We start from the raw sequence: 14,866 nt of genomic DNA, 5'->3' as shown, positions 1-14,866 counted from the left end.
ATAGGATTATGATCTTAATAAAACAGACCTCTTCTCTAGAGATACAGACTGAAATATTTACAGATAACATGATACAGTGTCTGGCGTTTGCTTCAAAATAGAGAACGTGGGGACAAAGAAGGCTGGCCACAGTTGATAACTGCTGGGATTGGGGATGGGCGCATGAATGTTCATTAAATATCAGTCACTCTATTGTTCTATATTGTGGAAAATTTTCCACTGGAGTATTAAAAAAAGGCAGCATCATCAGAAGGGTCTCTACAGAGTCCTTTCTACTGAAACCTGCACCTGTCTGTTCTTCTCACAAACCCCAATGTCCCTGTCACCTAGCCCCATCTCGCAGCTGTTCATGGGGATACTGGTTGGTTTTTCATGGCCAGGTAACCTCTTCCAGAAGCAGCGGCCCCCAAGGCCACCCAGAATGGGATACAACTCATCCAGAATGAGTTAAGAAGCAGAATAGGGACTAAAGGCCAGGACACCTGCCTCCCATCCCGTCCTTTCTCCCTTCCAGTTGGGACTGAGGCGTCACTGTGGAGAGGGACATACCCAACGGTCTCAGGAGACCCTGGGTTTAAAGTGCGTGAAGTGTCTGGAAAGCAGATTGTCAAATAACGCACCGACCCCTGTGGCTGACCTCTCCCCAGTCCTCCCTGCCCTGGGACAGGAGGGGGCTCACCGACATTGGCGACGTAGAGCTTGTTGTTGAGAAGGACCGCCACAACGGCCATGGCCCCTCCCGAAATTTCCCTCTCCAACGTCTTGAGTCTCTCAAGGATCTTCTGATACTGAGGAGGCAGCTGGTGCTGAGGGACTCCCTACAACCATCAACAGAGGGTCAGGGCAGGACAGAACTCTGGACCATCTTCCTAGCCCTCTCCACAACCTTTACTCTTTTTTTTTTTTTTGAGATGGAGTCTCGCTGTGTCCCCCAGGCTACAGTGCAGTGGCATGATCTCGGCTCACTACAAGCTCCGCCTCCCAGGTTCACACCATTCTCCTGCTTCAGCCTCGCGAGTAGCTGGGACTACAAGGCGCCCACCACCACGCCCGGCTAATTTTTTGTATTTTTAGTAGAGACGGGGTTTCACCATGTTAGCCAGGATGGTCTCGATCTCCTGACCTTGTGATCCGCCCGCCTCGGCCTCCCAAAGTGCTGGGATTACAGGTGTGAGCCACCATGCCCGGCCTCCCTTTGCTCTTAAGAGCAAAGATCCGAGGGCCCAGGGGACAGACAGACAGATGGTCCATGGCACAGCCAAGATGAAGCCTTCACTACAGCTCCAGGCTAAGGTTCTTCCAGAAAGCTGGAGATGACCTAACTCACAGCACAGAGGTAAGCGCTGCAGGTGGCAGTAGGCGATGTGAGCAGGTGGTTGACAAGGGCGGGGACCCATTCAGGTCGAAGGACTGGGAAAAGCCCTTCCTCATGTCCACCACTGCCCAGACACTGCTGAGCTTTAGCATGCAGCTGCCCACAGCAGAGCAGCGAGGTCCCTCACCTGTGGCCACACACCAGTGTCACCCATCAGGAACTGCTCCCTAACTCCTGTTGCTCTGGCCCAGTAATGTCAAGAAAGTAGATGAGTCCATGCTCCTTGCAAAGCTGGGCCTGGACTTGACTCCCCTGGGTGTCGGCTGGGGAAATTACCTCTGGCAATTGCGACTGGAGGCTTGCCTTCTCAGCCAAGGCGTCGTCAATGGACTCCAGGAAGCTCCTCTCCACCACATCGAAGGCCTAGGGGAACACAGGACAGGGCAAAGGCTGGTTCAAAACACCACTGTCACTGGTGCTAAAATGTCCTCTATTAATAATAGCAACAGGTTTGCTGTATTCACTGCAGGTTCTTGTGTGATGGAGCTTTCCACATGTCAGTCCTGCCTCTGGCCCAGCACTGCAAGGCACCGGCTGCTTCCTGCAGATCAATGTCTTTGACAAAGCCCTTCAGCCTCGAAGGGGTGTGCACCCTGCAGAGGCAGCACTGCAGACGGCTGGGAGGCAGGAGACAGTGCAGAAGCTAAGAGCAAAGGCTTGGCGTAGGCCCAGCTGGTGTGACCTCTGGCCCCCTCAGTCTCACACAACAGAGGTTAAGTGTTGTTCCAGGGGTGAGGTAAGACAGTCCACCCTGGCACTCAGCAAGGCAACTGCTCAGAGAAACTGCCAGGCCTATGACAGCTCGTATGATTACTACAACTTCTTTCTGGGAGGCTTCTGTCAAACCCCACCAGCCCCAGGACACTGGTGACACTGACACCTTCTCCCCCCGTGTGAGATCTGCTAAGAATCACTGGCAATGGAGCCTGAGGTCGTGAAGGGCAGGAAAAGGCTGGCACCACCCCTCTCCGGGAACAGAAGCCCATCTTCTCATCTAAAATGGGCCTGAGACATGCTCCTGAAAGGAGATGCCAGGAGGAAAACTGCCAACAGCGCAAGCAGAAAGGTGGAACCAGTCAATGAGGGCGGCAGCCCCTCAGAAAGGGGAGGCAAGGTCCTTCCTGAACGCCCAGGGATGGCTCCTGCACCTGGAGGCTGAGCACCTGACCACATAGGAAAGAAAGGGGTAGCTCTAAATGACCCCATTTCTACCAGGCCTTGCCCTGCTCCCACCTCACACCTCTCTCCAAGCTCCCATCCCTAAATCCCCCCGTCTCCAGCAGTACCTCCTCTGCCAGCCATTGAAGGCCTGCTGCTCGCTGGCTGGTCCTGGACTCCTGTTGGGTGGGGGGGCCTACGCTGGGAGCTGCTCCTCTACTGGGGTGAAGGGGCCGGCAGGATCTTCACACCAACCCTGGCAACATGCTAGAGGTGCAGGGCCCAAGCCTTGGGGTGGGGGACATGATGTGGCTGGGTCACTGTCGGCCCCGGCACCATTACCTGCAGCAGCACACGCCGCACGTCGGCCTCGGCGTGCTCGGCATTCAGCTGGCCCAGCAGGAGCTCTGCGGATAGCCGCTGGGCCACGAAGTTGGTCACTCGGTTGCCATCATAGCCGTTGAAGACCCCATACAGGAAGCAGTTGTTCTCACTCCTGGAAGAGGGAGAGGGCAGAGGGAGGCCTGAGACCAGGGTCTCACGGAGGTGGAGGGAGAAAGGGAAAGGAATTGGGGGAGACTAAAGCGACAGCAGCTGCAGCTTCAGGGGCCCTCCTGGGTCCCCCTGCTTTAGCCATCATTTCACTCTGGCTATGACATTCTGGGATACCCTCCTCCCCATGCTCACGCTACCCCATCAGAGCAGGCCCTTGGCAAGACAGCAGCAGAGGCCACCTCTCACGGGCCACATGTCACTGGCAAGCCCATACGAGAAAGCTGCAAGGTCGGTGTCTTTCCTTGCTTGCAAACCAACCAACTCCCCGGGCCCAACACAGAAATGCTGGCACACACACCTGAACTTGAGCCAGCTGTCCTCTGGCGGGTGGCTCTCAGTGCCCTTGCCATCAGCAGAGTAGCTGCGGTTGGAGGCTGAGCCAACCCCAGAGAGGTGGCAGAGAGGCAGGTCATCTGTCCAGCTTGGCTGCTGCTCCTGGGGAAGGACACCAGGAAGCCGTGAGACACCACCGCGTCTGCAGGGTAGTCCCCACTTCACCTATTCCTTCTGCAACAAAAACCTAGCAGGCCCGCAGCCCTACACAGAGGGTTCCACTTCCTTCTGGAAAACAATAATGTTTGTATGAACAGACACCTGCAGAAGGGTTTGCTGTTTTTATGGCTAGTCTACAAACTGGTTTCCCAGGAAAACTGAGACTCCACCATTCCCAAATGTAAGGCGCAGCAATGACCTCCAGGAGTGAGCCGTTATGAAACCTAGTGAAACACACACAAATGTCGCAGACTCTTGGCAGGAAACTCTGGGGACCCCACCTCTTACTGCACTGGCTCCAAATGCACACTACAAAGAAATCCCTTGAGCATTGGTTACCAACACTGCAGGCTGCAGGCCCCACCCTCAGAATGACTGATCTGGGCAGGGCCCAGGACATCTGCAGTGCAGGCCGCTCCCCATGGGTGATGCTTTCAGGTGACCTAAGACCCAGCCTGGAGAAACTCCGACTTATAAGCTAGCCTCAGTCACTCTCTCTGGCACTGGGACCTCCAAGTACCAGGGAGAGTAACTGAGACTGGCTTTTAAGTCGGAGTTTATGAGCTAGTTTATAAGACATCCTCATGCCACCCCGATGTCCTCTCCCATCTCCCCTGCCACATCCTTCCCTCCCAGTCCCAAATGCCTACAGCCCTGTCCATCCCCTGCTCTTTGCCTCCACATGAACACCCTCCCTCTTCTTCCCTACCAATTCTCCGGGTCCTTCGGGACTCTTTGGCTCAGGAGTCACCACCTCCAGGAGGTCTTCCTTCAGGATGACCCTACCCAGGACTGGCTGATGGCCCTCTCATGTACCCCAACGGCACCCTGATTCCAGCATCCCTGCCTGTCTGCAATGCCCATTCTACCCCATAGGATCTCAAACCAGGCTGTTCAGCATAATCACTGCAGAGCTTTAAACACGCTCACACAGCGGTCCAGGCCCTGGCCCCATCCCCGGCCTAAACACAATTTCTGAATTTCCCAAATCTCCCTAGGGTACATCCTGAGCATCTGTACTTTTTAAGCCCCAGGAACAACTTTGATGCAAGGCCCAGGTGCGATTCCCTGCCTCTCCCTGAAAGCTTGCCCCAAATCTGCCCTCCCACCTGAAAACTGCGCTTTGTTCACAAGGGCACTCCCAGAACCACCATGCAGAACTACAGCAAACTGGAATAACTGGGAGAACCACAGTTCGATTTCAAGGAAAATAAAATTTTTATTGGCTGGGTGCAGTGGCTCACGCCCGTAATCCCAGCACTTTGGGAAGCTGAGGTGGGTGGACCATTTGATGTCAGAAATTTGAGACCGGCCTAGCCAACCTGGTGAAACCCCATCTCTGTCTCTGTTAAAAACACAAAAAAATTAGCCAGGCGTGGTGGTGCATGCCTGTAATCCCAGCTACTGGGGAGGCTGAGGCAGGAGAATCGCTTAAACCCAGGAGTCGGAGGTTGCAGCGAGCTGAGATCATGCCACTGCACTCTAGCCTGGGCGACAAGAGTGAGATTCTGTCTCAAAAAAAAAAAAAAAATGTATTGAAAGCTTTATTGAAATATTAAACACAAGCTAGAGCAACCAGATAAGAGAAAGAAATAGAGGGCATCCAACCTGGCAAGGAAGACGTTAAATGATCCTTGTTTGCAGACGATATAATCTTATATTTGGAAAAACCTAGACTCCACCAAAAAACTATTAGAACTGATTAAACAAATTCAGTAAAGTGGCAGGATATGGGCCAGGCGCGGTGGCTCAAGCCTGTAATCCCAGCACTTTGGGAGGCCGAGGCAGGTGGATCATGAGGTCAGAAGATCGAGACCATCCTGGCTAACATGGTGAAACCCTATCTCTACAAAAAATACAAAAAAACTAGCCGGGTGTGGTGGCGGGCGCCTGTAGTCCCAGCTACTCTGGAGGCTGAGGCAGGAGAATGGCATGAACCCGGGAGGCGGAGCTTGCAGTGAGCCGAGATCGTGCGACTGCACTCCAGCCTGGGTGACAGAGCAAGACTCCATCTCAAAAAAAAAAAAAAAAAAAAAAAAAAAAAGTTGCAGGATATGGAATCAACATACAAAAATCAGTAGCATTTCTATATGCCAACAATGAATCATCTGTAAAAGAAATAAAACACACACAGATACTGTGTGCAACTTCTTAAAAGTTATTGTTAAGTCTTCCAGAAAGGATGTGGAAACCACTTCAACAGGCTTTTGCAATCAGATATATAAAAAGCCTGTGGTTAGCTTTTGTGGCAAATCGTAGCTTCTGTTTAGTTATATACTGACAGGAGTGACTTCACTTTTTTTCATGTAATTGGTTTTATTCTGCTTTTATCTATTTTGGTGCTTCAGCTCTACATTTTGCACCCTGGAGCAACTTCTGCAGGGTGTGGGAGTTTGTTTTATTTTTACATTAACATGGAGTAAAACTGGCTTTTGGGGCACACACATCTGTGAATGTTGACACATGTAGAGATGTGTGTAACTACCACCTCTCTCAGGATACAGGGCAGCTCCACTCCCAACGCACTCCCTCCCCTAATCCCTGGCAACCTATTTTCCACTGGTATGGCTTTGTCTTTTTAAGAATGTCATATTAAACGCCAGGTGCAGTGGCTCACGCCTGTAATCCCAGCACTTTAGGAGGCCAAGAGGGGCTCATCACTTGAGGCCAGGAATTTGAGACCAGCCTGGCCAATGTGGCGAAACCCTGTCTCTACTGAAAATACAAAAATCAGCCGGGCGTGGTGGCGCACACCTGTAATTCCAGCTACTCAAGAGGCTGAGGCACGAGAATCACCCGAACCTGAGAGGCAGAGGTTGCCATGAGCCGAGATTGCACACCACTGCACTCCAGCCTGGGCGACGGAGTGAGACTCTGTCTCCAAACAAAACAAAACAAAACAAAACAATGTCACACAATGTCACATAAATGAAATGATGCAGTAAACATGACCTCCTGAGACTGGCTTCTTTCACTCAACATTATGTCTCTAAGATTCATCCAAGTTGTTAGCCTGTGTGCATCAACAGTCTCTCTCTCTCTTTCATAGAGTAATATACCATTGTTCGGATGTAGTAAAGTTTGTTTATCCATTCATCCACTGAAGGACATTTGGGCTGTTTCGTTTCTTATAACTATGAAGAAATATGCTATAAACATTCATGTACAGGTTTTTGTATGAATGTAACTTTTCATTTATCCAGGGTAAATACCTAGGAGTGACAGGGCTGGCTCATATGGTAAGTATATGTTTAACTTTATAAGAACCTGCCAAACTGTTTTCCAGAGCAGCTGAACCATTTGCATTTCCAATGTTGAGTTCCGGCTGCTCCACGTCCTTGCCACCATGTGGTATTGTCTTTTTCTGAATTTAGATATTCTAAGAGGTGGGTAGTGGTAGCTCATCGTGACTTTAATCTGCACTTCCTAACGGCTAACGACACTGAGTATCTTTCACGTGTTTATTTGGCACCAACTCATCCTCTTTGGTGAAGTGCAAGTTTTTTGCGTATTTTTAAATTAGGTTATTTTCTTAACTATTGTGTTCTGAGAGTTCTTTTTATTTGTAACTTAGCATTTCACTCAGTAGTGTCTTTTGCAGAGCAAAGGTTTTAGTTTAGATGAAGTCCATTTAATCCATTTTTTCTCTTTCATGGTTCATGCTTTTGGAGTCATGTTTAAGAACTCTCTGTCCAGCCCCAAGTCACAAAGAGCACCTATGTTTTTTTCTAAAAGTTCTATATTTTACATTTAGATCTGTGATCCATTTTGAATTAATTTCTGTGTAAGGTAGGAAGGAGGTTTAGGTCCATTTTTTTTTTTCATTCCGATATCCAATCATGCCAACACCATTTGTTGAAAAGACTAGCTTTTCTCCACTGAATTGTGTGGGTCTACTTCTAGACTCTATTCTGTTCCTGTGATCGATGTGTCTACCCCTCCACCAATACTACATTCTTGATTACTGTAGCTTTATAGTAAGTCTTCAAATTGGCTAGTGTGAGTCTCCTTATCTTCTTGCTCTTTTTCAAAATTGTTTTGGCTATTTGAGTTCCTTTGCCTTTTCATATAAATTTTAGAATCAGCTTGCTTATATCCACAAGTCTTGTTGGGATTTTTATTGGAACTGTTTTAAATCTACAGATCAATTTGGGGAAAGCAGACATTGTCACTATGTTGAGTCTTCTAATCCATTAACATGGTGTGTCTCTACACTTATTTATGTCTTCATTGGGTGACTTTTATTTATTTATTTTTATTAACACAATTTTACTACAAGGTCTGAAAAGCTACTAACGCCTTCTAATAGCCTTTGAAAACTGACAGTATAACCAAACCCTACTAATGGAAATGAAAAAAAAAAAAAGGAAGATGAAATGGCAGTAAGTGCTAGCTGAGCCAAGTATGTCACAACTAAATTAAAAAAAAAAAAAAAAGTAGAAATGGCAACAATTCTGCTCAGCTCCTCATGACACCAGGCTTAAATTTAACACTTTCAGTACAAGCAACGCCAAAAGAAAAACTGCTGACCTGGCACAGTGGCTCACGCCTGTAATCCCAGCACTTGGGGAGGCTGAGGCAGGTGGATCACTTGAGGTCAGGAGTTTGAGACTAGCCTGGGCAATGTGGCAAAATCCTGTCTCTACTAAAAATACAAAAATTAGCCAGGCGTGGTGGTGCGCACCTGTAATTCCAACTACTCAGGAGGCTGAGGCAGGAGAATCACTTGAATGCAGGAGGTGGAGGTTGCAGTGAGCTGAGCTCACACCACTGCACTCCAGCCTGGGTGACAGAGTGAGACTCAGTCTCAAAAAGAAGAAGAAAAATGGCTTCACAGTAACACAAAATTGGGTCTAGTTCTAATCTTGAACTGTTTCATTTTAAAGCAAAATTAATGCCTCTCTTAACATAAATGGGAACTTAAGTCTTCTGGACCCACATATGATATTATGTGATTACAGTACATTAAATCACTACATACATTCTTTCAATAAATATCTGCTGAGCATTTGCAACAGTCTGGCAGTATTCTGGGTACTGCGGACACAGAAGAGAAAACAGAGAGGCTCCTTATTTGAAGCCTCCCTTCTAGGGAGAGAGAGAATTCAAACACACAATACAATAATAAACAAGGCAATCTCAGACAGCGCTACGTGCTAGGAAGAAAACACACCATGGTAATGGGACACAGCGTGATGGGCGGGGGGGCCTCTAGATGAAGTGGTCAGAAAAGCAGACCTCTCTGGGGAGGTGACGTCTGAGCCAGACCTGAATGACTATGGGGCAGTGACCTTCTAGAAGGCAGAGAAGGAGCCTTCCAGGCAGAGGGAGCTGCACGTAAAAAGACCCTAAGATGGAAAAAAGCATGTCAGGTTTACGGAAGCACGAGAAGGCTGGTGTGGCCTCGCTAGTGAGCACAGGGGAAAGACGCTCCATGCCGTGTTTGCAAATGTGTGTGCACGTATGTGCCTGGGTGGGAGGGCAGTGCAAGGCCTCTGGGCCACGGGAATGAGTTAATAACCAGTGAATTAAGTATTCTTCAGGTAACTGATAAATGTTGCCAATTATCCCCTATGTCTTAGATCTGCTTAGTATATTTTCATTTCCAGCGAGCTCACAAAAGTCTCCTATAACCAGGCAAATATACTTCCAAAGGTAGCTCCTTTTCTAGTCTGTCTCCCGCCACCAGCTGGAATGAAATTAAATATGAGGTTAAGCAGAAATACCAAAGCATCTGCCCAGTCAGGAGTATCCCATGTCTTCCTCCTGAAAAGATGGCCAAAGAAGTCAATATTTAGCACCCCAAAGTGCCACAGGTGTTTTAAAGCATGGGAGGAAAAGATATTTCTATTTTCTTGAGCCCTGTGGTTAAAAATGAGAGTAAGATGAACTCATCCTCTCATATGAGATGAATAATATTAACACAAATGTGTCACCACAATGCAAAACCTGTCTTCGATGCTGTAATCACAGTTACCTCCTCTGCCAGTATCTAACTCCCATAAGGGACAGACACAGGCTTCCAAGGACTTGAATCTTTCTAAAAAAATCCATAGTTTCCCAGCCAAATAAATAAGACCCAAGCAACTTATGGGTCTGTTCCACATTAGACATACACTATTAAAAAAGGCCAGTGAGGCCAGGCACGGTGGATCAATCCTGTAATCCCAGCACTTTGGGAGGCCGAGGTGGGTGGATCACCAGGTCAGGAGTTCAAGACCAGCCTGGCCAATATGGTGAAACCCTGTCTCTACTAAAAATACAAAAATTAACCGGGTGTGGTGGCAAGCGCCTGTAGTCTCAGCTACTCGGAAGGCTGAGGCAGAAGAATTGCTTGAACCCAGGAGGTGGAGGTTGCAGAGAGCCGAGATCGCACACGCCACTGCACTCCAGCCTGGATGACAGAGCGAGACTCTGTCTCAAAAAACAAAAACAAAAACAAAAAACGCCAGTGAAATTGTCTTCCACAAGTAAAGAAAGAAACAAGCTCAAACAGGCAACTGAGGAACTTGCCACGTTGGTGTGTCATGGCACAAGAACAATTCATCTGAGAGCGTTTCACAACAGGAGACCAGGAGTAAGCTGATGATCTACTGACCACTGTATGCTGTGCTGTATTTGGCTGATGTGGGAATAACTAACTTTCCCAAATGAGAAAAACTGTGTGTCTGACGGCAATCAATCTACTGAGCACGTGCCTTGTTCATTAAGTACCCGTGAATAGTGTCTAGATATTTCAACACTGCTAAGTACTTTTTTAGGAAATCTGATTTTCATAATGTTGAGGCAGTAATATTTCTGGAATTTATTATTTTATAAACTGGCAAATGGTGTTTGGGTCAGTAAGTATGGACACTAGTGCTATTGTTTATCTAAGGAGTCTTGGTCCATTCTTGGTAAAAACACTCCAGAAAACAGAAACTGATGGCTCCTTTCTGAACATGCTACTCTGTATACTTCAGCCCTAATGCTGGCAACTTACTCGGTGGGGAACACTTCATTAAGATCAGGGCCATAGGGCTGGGCACGGTGGCTCACATCTGTAATCCCAGCACTTTGGGAGGCTGAGGTGGGCAGATCACGAGGTCAAGAGATTGAGACCATCCTGGCTAACATGGTGAAACCCCGTCTCTACTAAAAATACAAAAAATTAGACTGGGCACGGTGGCTCACACCTGCAATCCGAGCACTTTAGGAGGCCAAGACCGGCGAATCACGAGGTCAGGAGATCGAGACCATCCTGGCTAACACAGCAAAACCCCGTCTCTACTAAAAATACAAATTAGCCGGGCGTGGTGGCAGAAGCCTGTAGTCCCAGCTACTATCGGGAAGCTGAGGAAGGAGAATCGCTGGAACCCGGGAGGCAGAGCGTGCAGTGAGCCAAGATCACGCCACTGCACTCCAGCCTGGGAGACAGAGTGAGGCTCCCTCTCAAAAAAAAGAAAACAAAACAACAACAAACGATCAGGGCCATAGCAAGGCTGCCCACTCTATTACTTCACACAGAACTGGAGGTGTTAGCCCAGGCAGTTAGACAGAGTAAAGAATGAGAGCATAAAAACCGGGAAAGAAGTCATTTCTATTTGCAGTTGATAGGACAGTACGCCTGGCAACCCTAAAGAATCAATGAAAAACTAATGCAAACAGAAAAAGAAATCAGTTAGGCGGCAGGATAGAAAATCAAAGTATGCAAATCAACAGCTTTCATATACCCAAGAGAAGATGAGCATCTAGCCTCTATGTAATGTAAAATAACAAAGTCCTTTTCCTGTGAGTTTCTACCATGTCTGTCTCCCCCAGCCAAACTACTATAGAAGGTTGTTTTAAATCTAAATTTATATCAGTCGAATTATATCTTAATGCATTCATCCCAGCCTTCCAGACTGTGGACAGTTTTGAATTTTGCCCTTTGACAGATTAACAATCTCACTCAGCTGTGTATCTTGTACAGACAAGGCCTTCTACTCACTGTTCCAAACAATCTCTAAAAAACTGTGACCAGAGGCCGGGCGCAGTGGCTCATGCCTGTAATCCCAGCACTTTGGGAGGCCAAGGCGGGCAGATCATGAGGTCAAGAGATTGAGACCATCCTGGCTAACACGGTGAAACCCCGTCTCTACTAAAAATACAAAAAATTTAGGTGGGCGTGGTGGTGGGTGCCTGTAGTCCCAGCTACTCCAGAGGCTGAGGCAGGAGAATGGTGTGAACCCGGGAGGCAGAGCTTGCAGTGAGCCAAGATAGCGCCACTGCACTCCAGCCTGGGCAACACAGCGAGACTCCGTCTCAAAAATAAAAAATAAATTTTAAAAAAATAAAGAAAGAGTAAGAAAAAAATTACCCAAAGAGCATATGTAAAAGTACCCATGGTAAGGCAAAGCCTGTCCCTTTCTGTCTTTTTAAGTCCTATCTACCCTAAAGGCACTGCTCAAATCCAACTAGGGCCAGAGGCCCATGATTCCCAAACCTCAATCATCCACTGACCATCTTCAAGAAACTATCTTTCACTCAAATGATTCCTTTTTTTTTTTTTTTTTGTGACAGAGTCTCACTCTGTCGCCCAGGCTGGAGTGCAGTGGCGCGATCTGGGCTCACTGCAAGCTCTGCCCCTCCAGGTTTAAGCAATTCTCTGCCTCAGCCTCTGGAGTAGCTTGGATTACAGGTGCGTGCCACCATGCCCGGCTAATTTTTTGTATCTTTAGTAGAGACGCGGTTTCACCATCTTGGCCAGGCTGGTCTTGAACTCCTGACCTTGTGATCCACACGCCTTGGCCTCCCAAAGTGCTGGGATTACAGGCGTGAGCCACCGCACCCGGCCTTTTCTTTTTTTTTTTAAAGAGACATGGTCTCGCTCTGTCACCCAGGCTGGAGTATAATGGCACAATCATGGCTCATTGCAGCCTTGAAATCCTAGACATCAGCTATCATCCTGCCTCAGCCTCTGGAGTAGCTGGGACTACAGGTACACCACCACACCCAGTTGATTTCACTGTGAATGTAAACTTTTCCAGTATTATAGGTGGAAAACCAGTATGACTTGCCACATCTAGACGATAATAAAAAACAAAACAAGGTTATTCACTTTTAGCTGAACCTCTTGCTGGCTATATTGCTGGAGCCCTGTTCTATGTTTAAAAATGTGACTGGGGATGGATCAGCAAGTATCAGAAAGATGTGAGGGACATACTAGGATCAAACCAAGTTTTTTTTTATACATCTTTAGAAAGTCTGAGAGAGAACAGAAAAGCACACAGTCTTCTCAATTTGTAAGATCAGTTTTGCTCGCTGCCACAAACCACCTCGCTGTATGTCCCAGACACTGGGAAAACACTGCGCAAGACCATGGGGCCCTCCCCTGAGAAACCCATCCCAGTGGCCCCGCTGTGCATGCTGGGTGCCCCACTCACTGGCCATTCACCAAGTGGCCCTGTGGCAACCATTGTGCTATAGCCTGGTATTGTTAATTAGATTACCTTATTCACTGATTTGAAGACCTACATTTTCCACATGTGAACGTCTCTGGAGTTGGTATGTTACAAGTTAATTAGCTGTGAGTTCTCTTTCTGAGCAATAGACAAAACACTGATGTGTCCTTAAAACATTGGTGTCTTAGATCCAATGACACGTGGGCAGTTCCTCACGTAATTCGGGCGCTCGCCAGACACTGGTTCACTACAGTGGCCGGAGAACCTCGGGAGGTTCTACCAAGTGGGAGTGAGAGTATCTGGTCTTCTCTGTGTTCCCCAGCGGACTCACGCTGCTGCAGCTGAGTGGGCTTGGATCGTGTTCTCCCGTCCCTTTCCATCTCCATCGAGGATTAGCCATACCGAGCGTCCACTGCTGATTCTATTAAAGCCTACAGGACTGCCAAGTCTCTCGCTTCCTTCCTCCACATTTCTGAACAATTTTCAGAAAGGTCATGTACTTTCTATTCACACAAACCACCCACCCCTCCACCCCTGCACACACTGATGCATACTTTCTCCCACGCCCCCAAATGCCAGGCCTGCCAGCACCAGCCGTGAGCGGCGCTGGAGCACAGGGAGCAAGAGTCTGCAAGAAGCTGAGAAGGGGGCGTCTCTCACTCAGCACAGCCTCATCGAGGAGCCACTGCAACACACACAACAGTGAACGCAGGACTTAACTCTTCCATGTCTGAGAAATGAACTGCTCATGAGAAATTTCACAAGAATATGTTAAGAAGCCTGTTTCAAAAGACCTAATTTTGATTTGATTTTGTGAAGGAGTTCCCAAAATTAATGTTTCGGTATGAAAAGCTTCTACAGTGATCCAACAGTATTTAACCCAACAAGGCCTTTACAAACACCCTGTGCATGATGTAAGCATTCAGTCCTCATGTACATATGTGTCCATGTCACATAATAGTTCACAAAGTACCCACACAGACTCAGCTCAAAGTCCTGGGCAGCAGAAATGGACAAAGAATGGTTCCAAGCTCAGGCCACAGCTTGAATACCAAATTATGCTATGAAAAGGCCAAGTGTTTTTGTGGTGAAAGCACCCACATTCCTTAGAAGCGAAAAGGAAGCTCAGAAAGGGAGACTCACAACCCCAGGAAGAGGGCTCGGAGCAGGGGAGCAGCAGACCTTTCTCTCCAAAAAGCTTCCAAGGCCCCAATGCCCCCACCACCTCCAATCTTCCGGATGGCCCACTTCTCTGAGACCAGCTCCACTCCTGGCCCCCACTTCTCCCACCAGAGTTTTCATTGAAGGTTCTCCATGTCGTCATCCTAAAGAGCTCCTCATTCATTCTTAAAGGGGCTAATCATCATTGTTGGCACTTCCAATGTGCTAGGGCAGCAGCTGGGTGTATGCAATGGGTATAGGTGGTGCCCCCATGGACCTTTTTATTTTAGTGGCTATGTATTTATTTTAACATCCTTTAGATAAATTACACAGATAGCAGCACCTGTGATCTCAGATATAATTGCTCAGGACATGTCGAAGTTTAAAAAATTGATTTTAAGCTTACTTTCTTTTTTTTTTTTTTAAACAGGGTCTTGCTGTGTCACCCAGCCTGGAGTGCAGTGAGGGGATCATAGCCTCACTACAACCTCAAACTTCTGGGCTCAGGCAATCACCCCATTAAGTCTCCTAAGTACTACAGGCACATACCACCATGCCTCACTAATTTTTTTAAAGACGGAATCTCACTATGTTGCCCGAGCTGATCTGGAACTCCTGTCCTCAAGTGATCTTCCTGCCTCAGCCTCCCAAAGGGCTGGGATTCCAGGCATGAGCCACCATGCCTAGCCTGATTTTCTTTTTT

General features: G+C 47.8%; 1 protein-coding gene across 1 annotated transcript in view; it reads right to left on the bottom strand.

Annotated features, from left to right (window-relative positions):
• The window catches only part of TAB1 (TGF-beta activated kinase 1 (MAP3K7) binding protein 1), a 34,589-nt gene that overhangs the window by 15,098 nt on the left and 4,625 nt on the right, over positions 1-14,866 (bottom strand). Inside the window, exons 2-5 of the mRNA XM_003821612.6 lie at positions 3,387-3,523; positions 2,876-3,029; positions 1,652-1,738; positions 680-818 (exon numbers count right to left, since the gene is read on the bottom strand). Coding sequence (XP_003821660.1) covers positions 680-818; positions 1,652-1,738; positions 2,876-3,029; positions 3,387-3,523 — 517 coding nt within the window. The remainder of the gene's footprint in view (positions 1-679; positions 819-1,651; positions 1,739-2,875; positions 3,030-3,386; positions 3,524-14,866) is intronic.

The sequence above is a fragment of the Pan paniscus genome, chromosome 23, assembly GCF_029289425.2.
Source record: "Pan paniscus chromosome 23, NHGRI_mPanPan1-v2.0_pri, whole genome shotgun sequence".
Taxonomy (NCBI): domain Eukaryota; kingdom Metazoa; phylum Chordata; class Mammalia; order Primates; family Hominidae; genus Pan; species Pan paniscus.
Note: the sequence above shows the minus strand (reverse complement) of the source record. Positions and strands in the feature narration are given on the sequence as shown.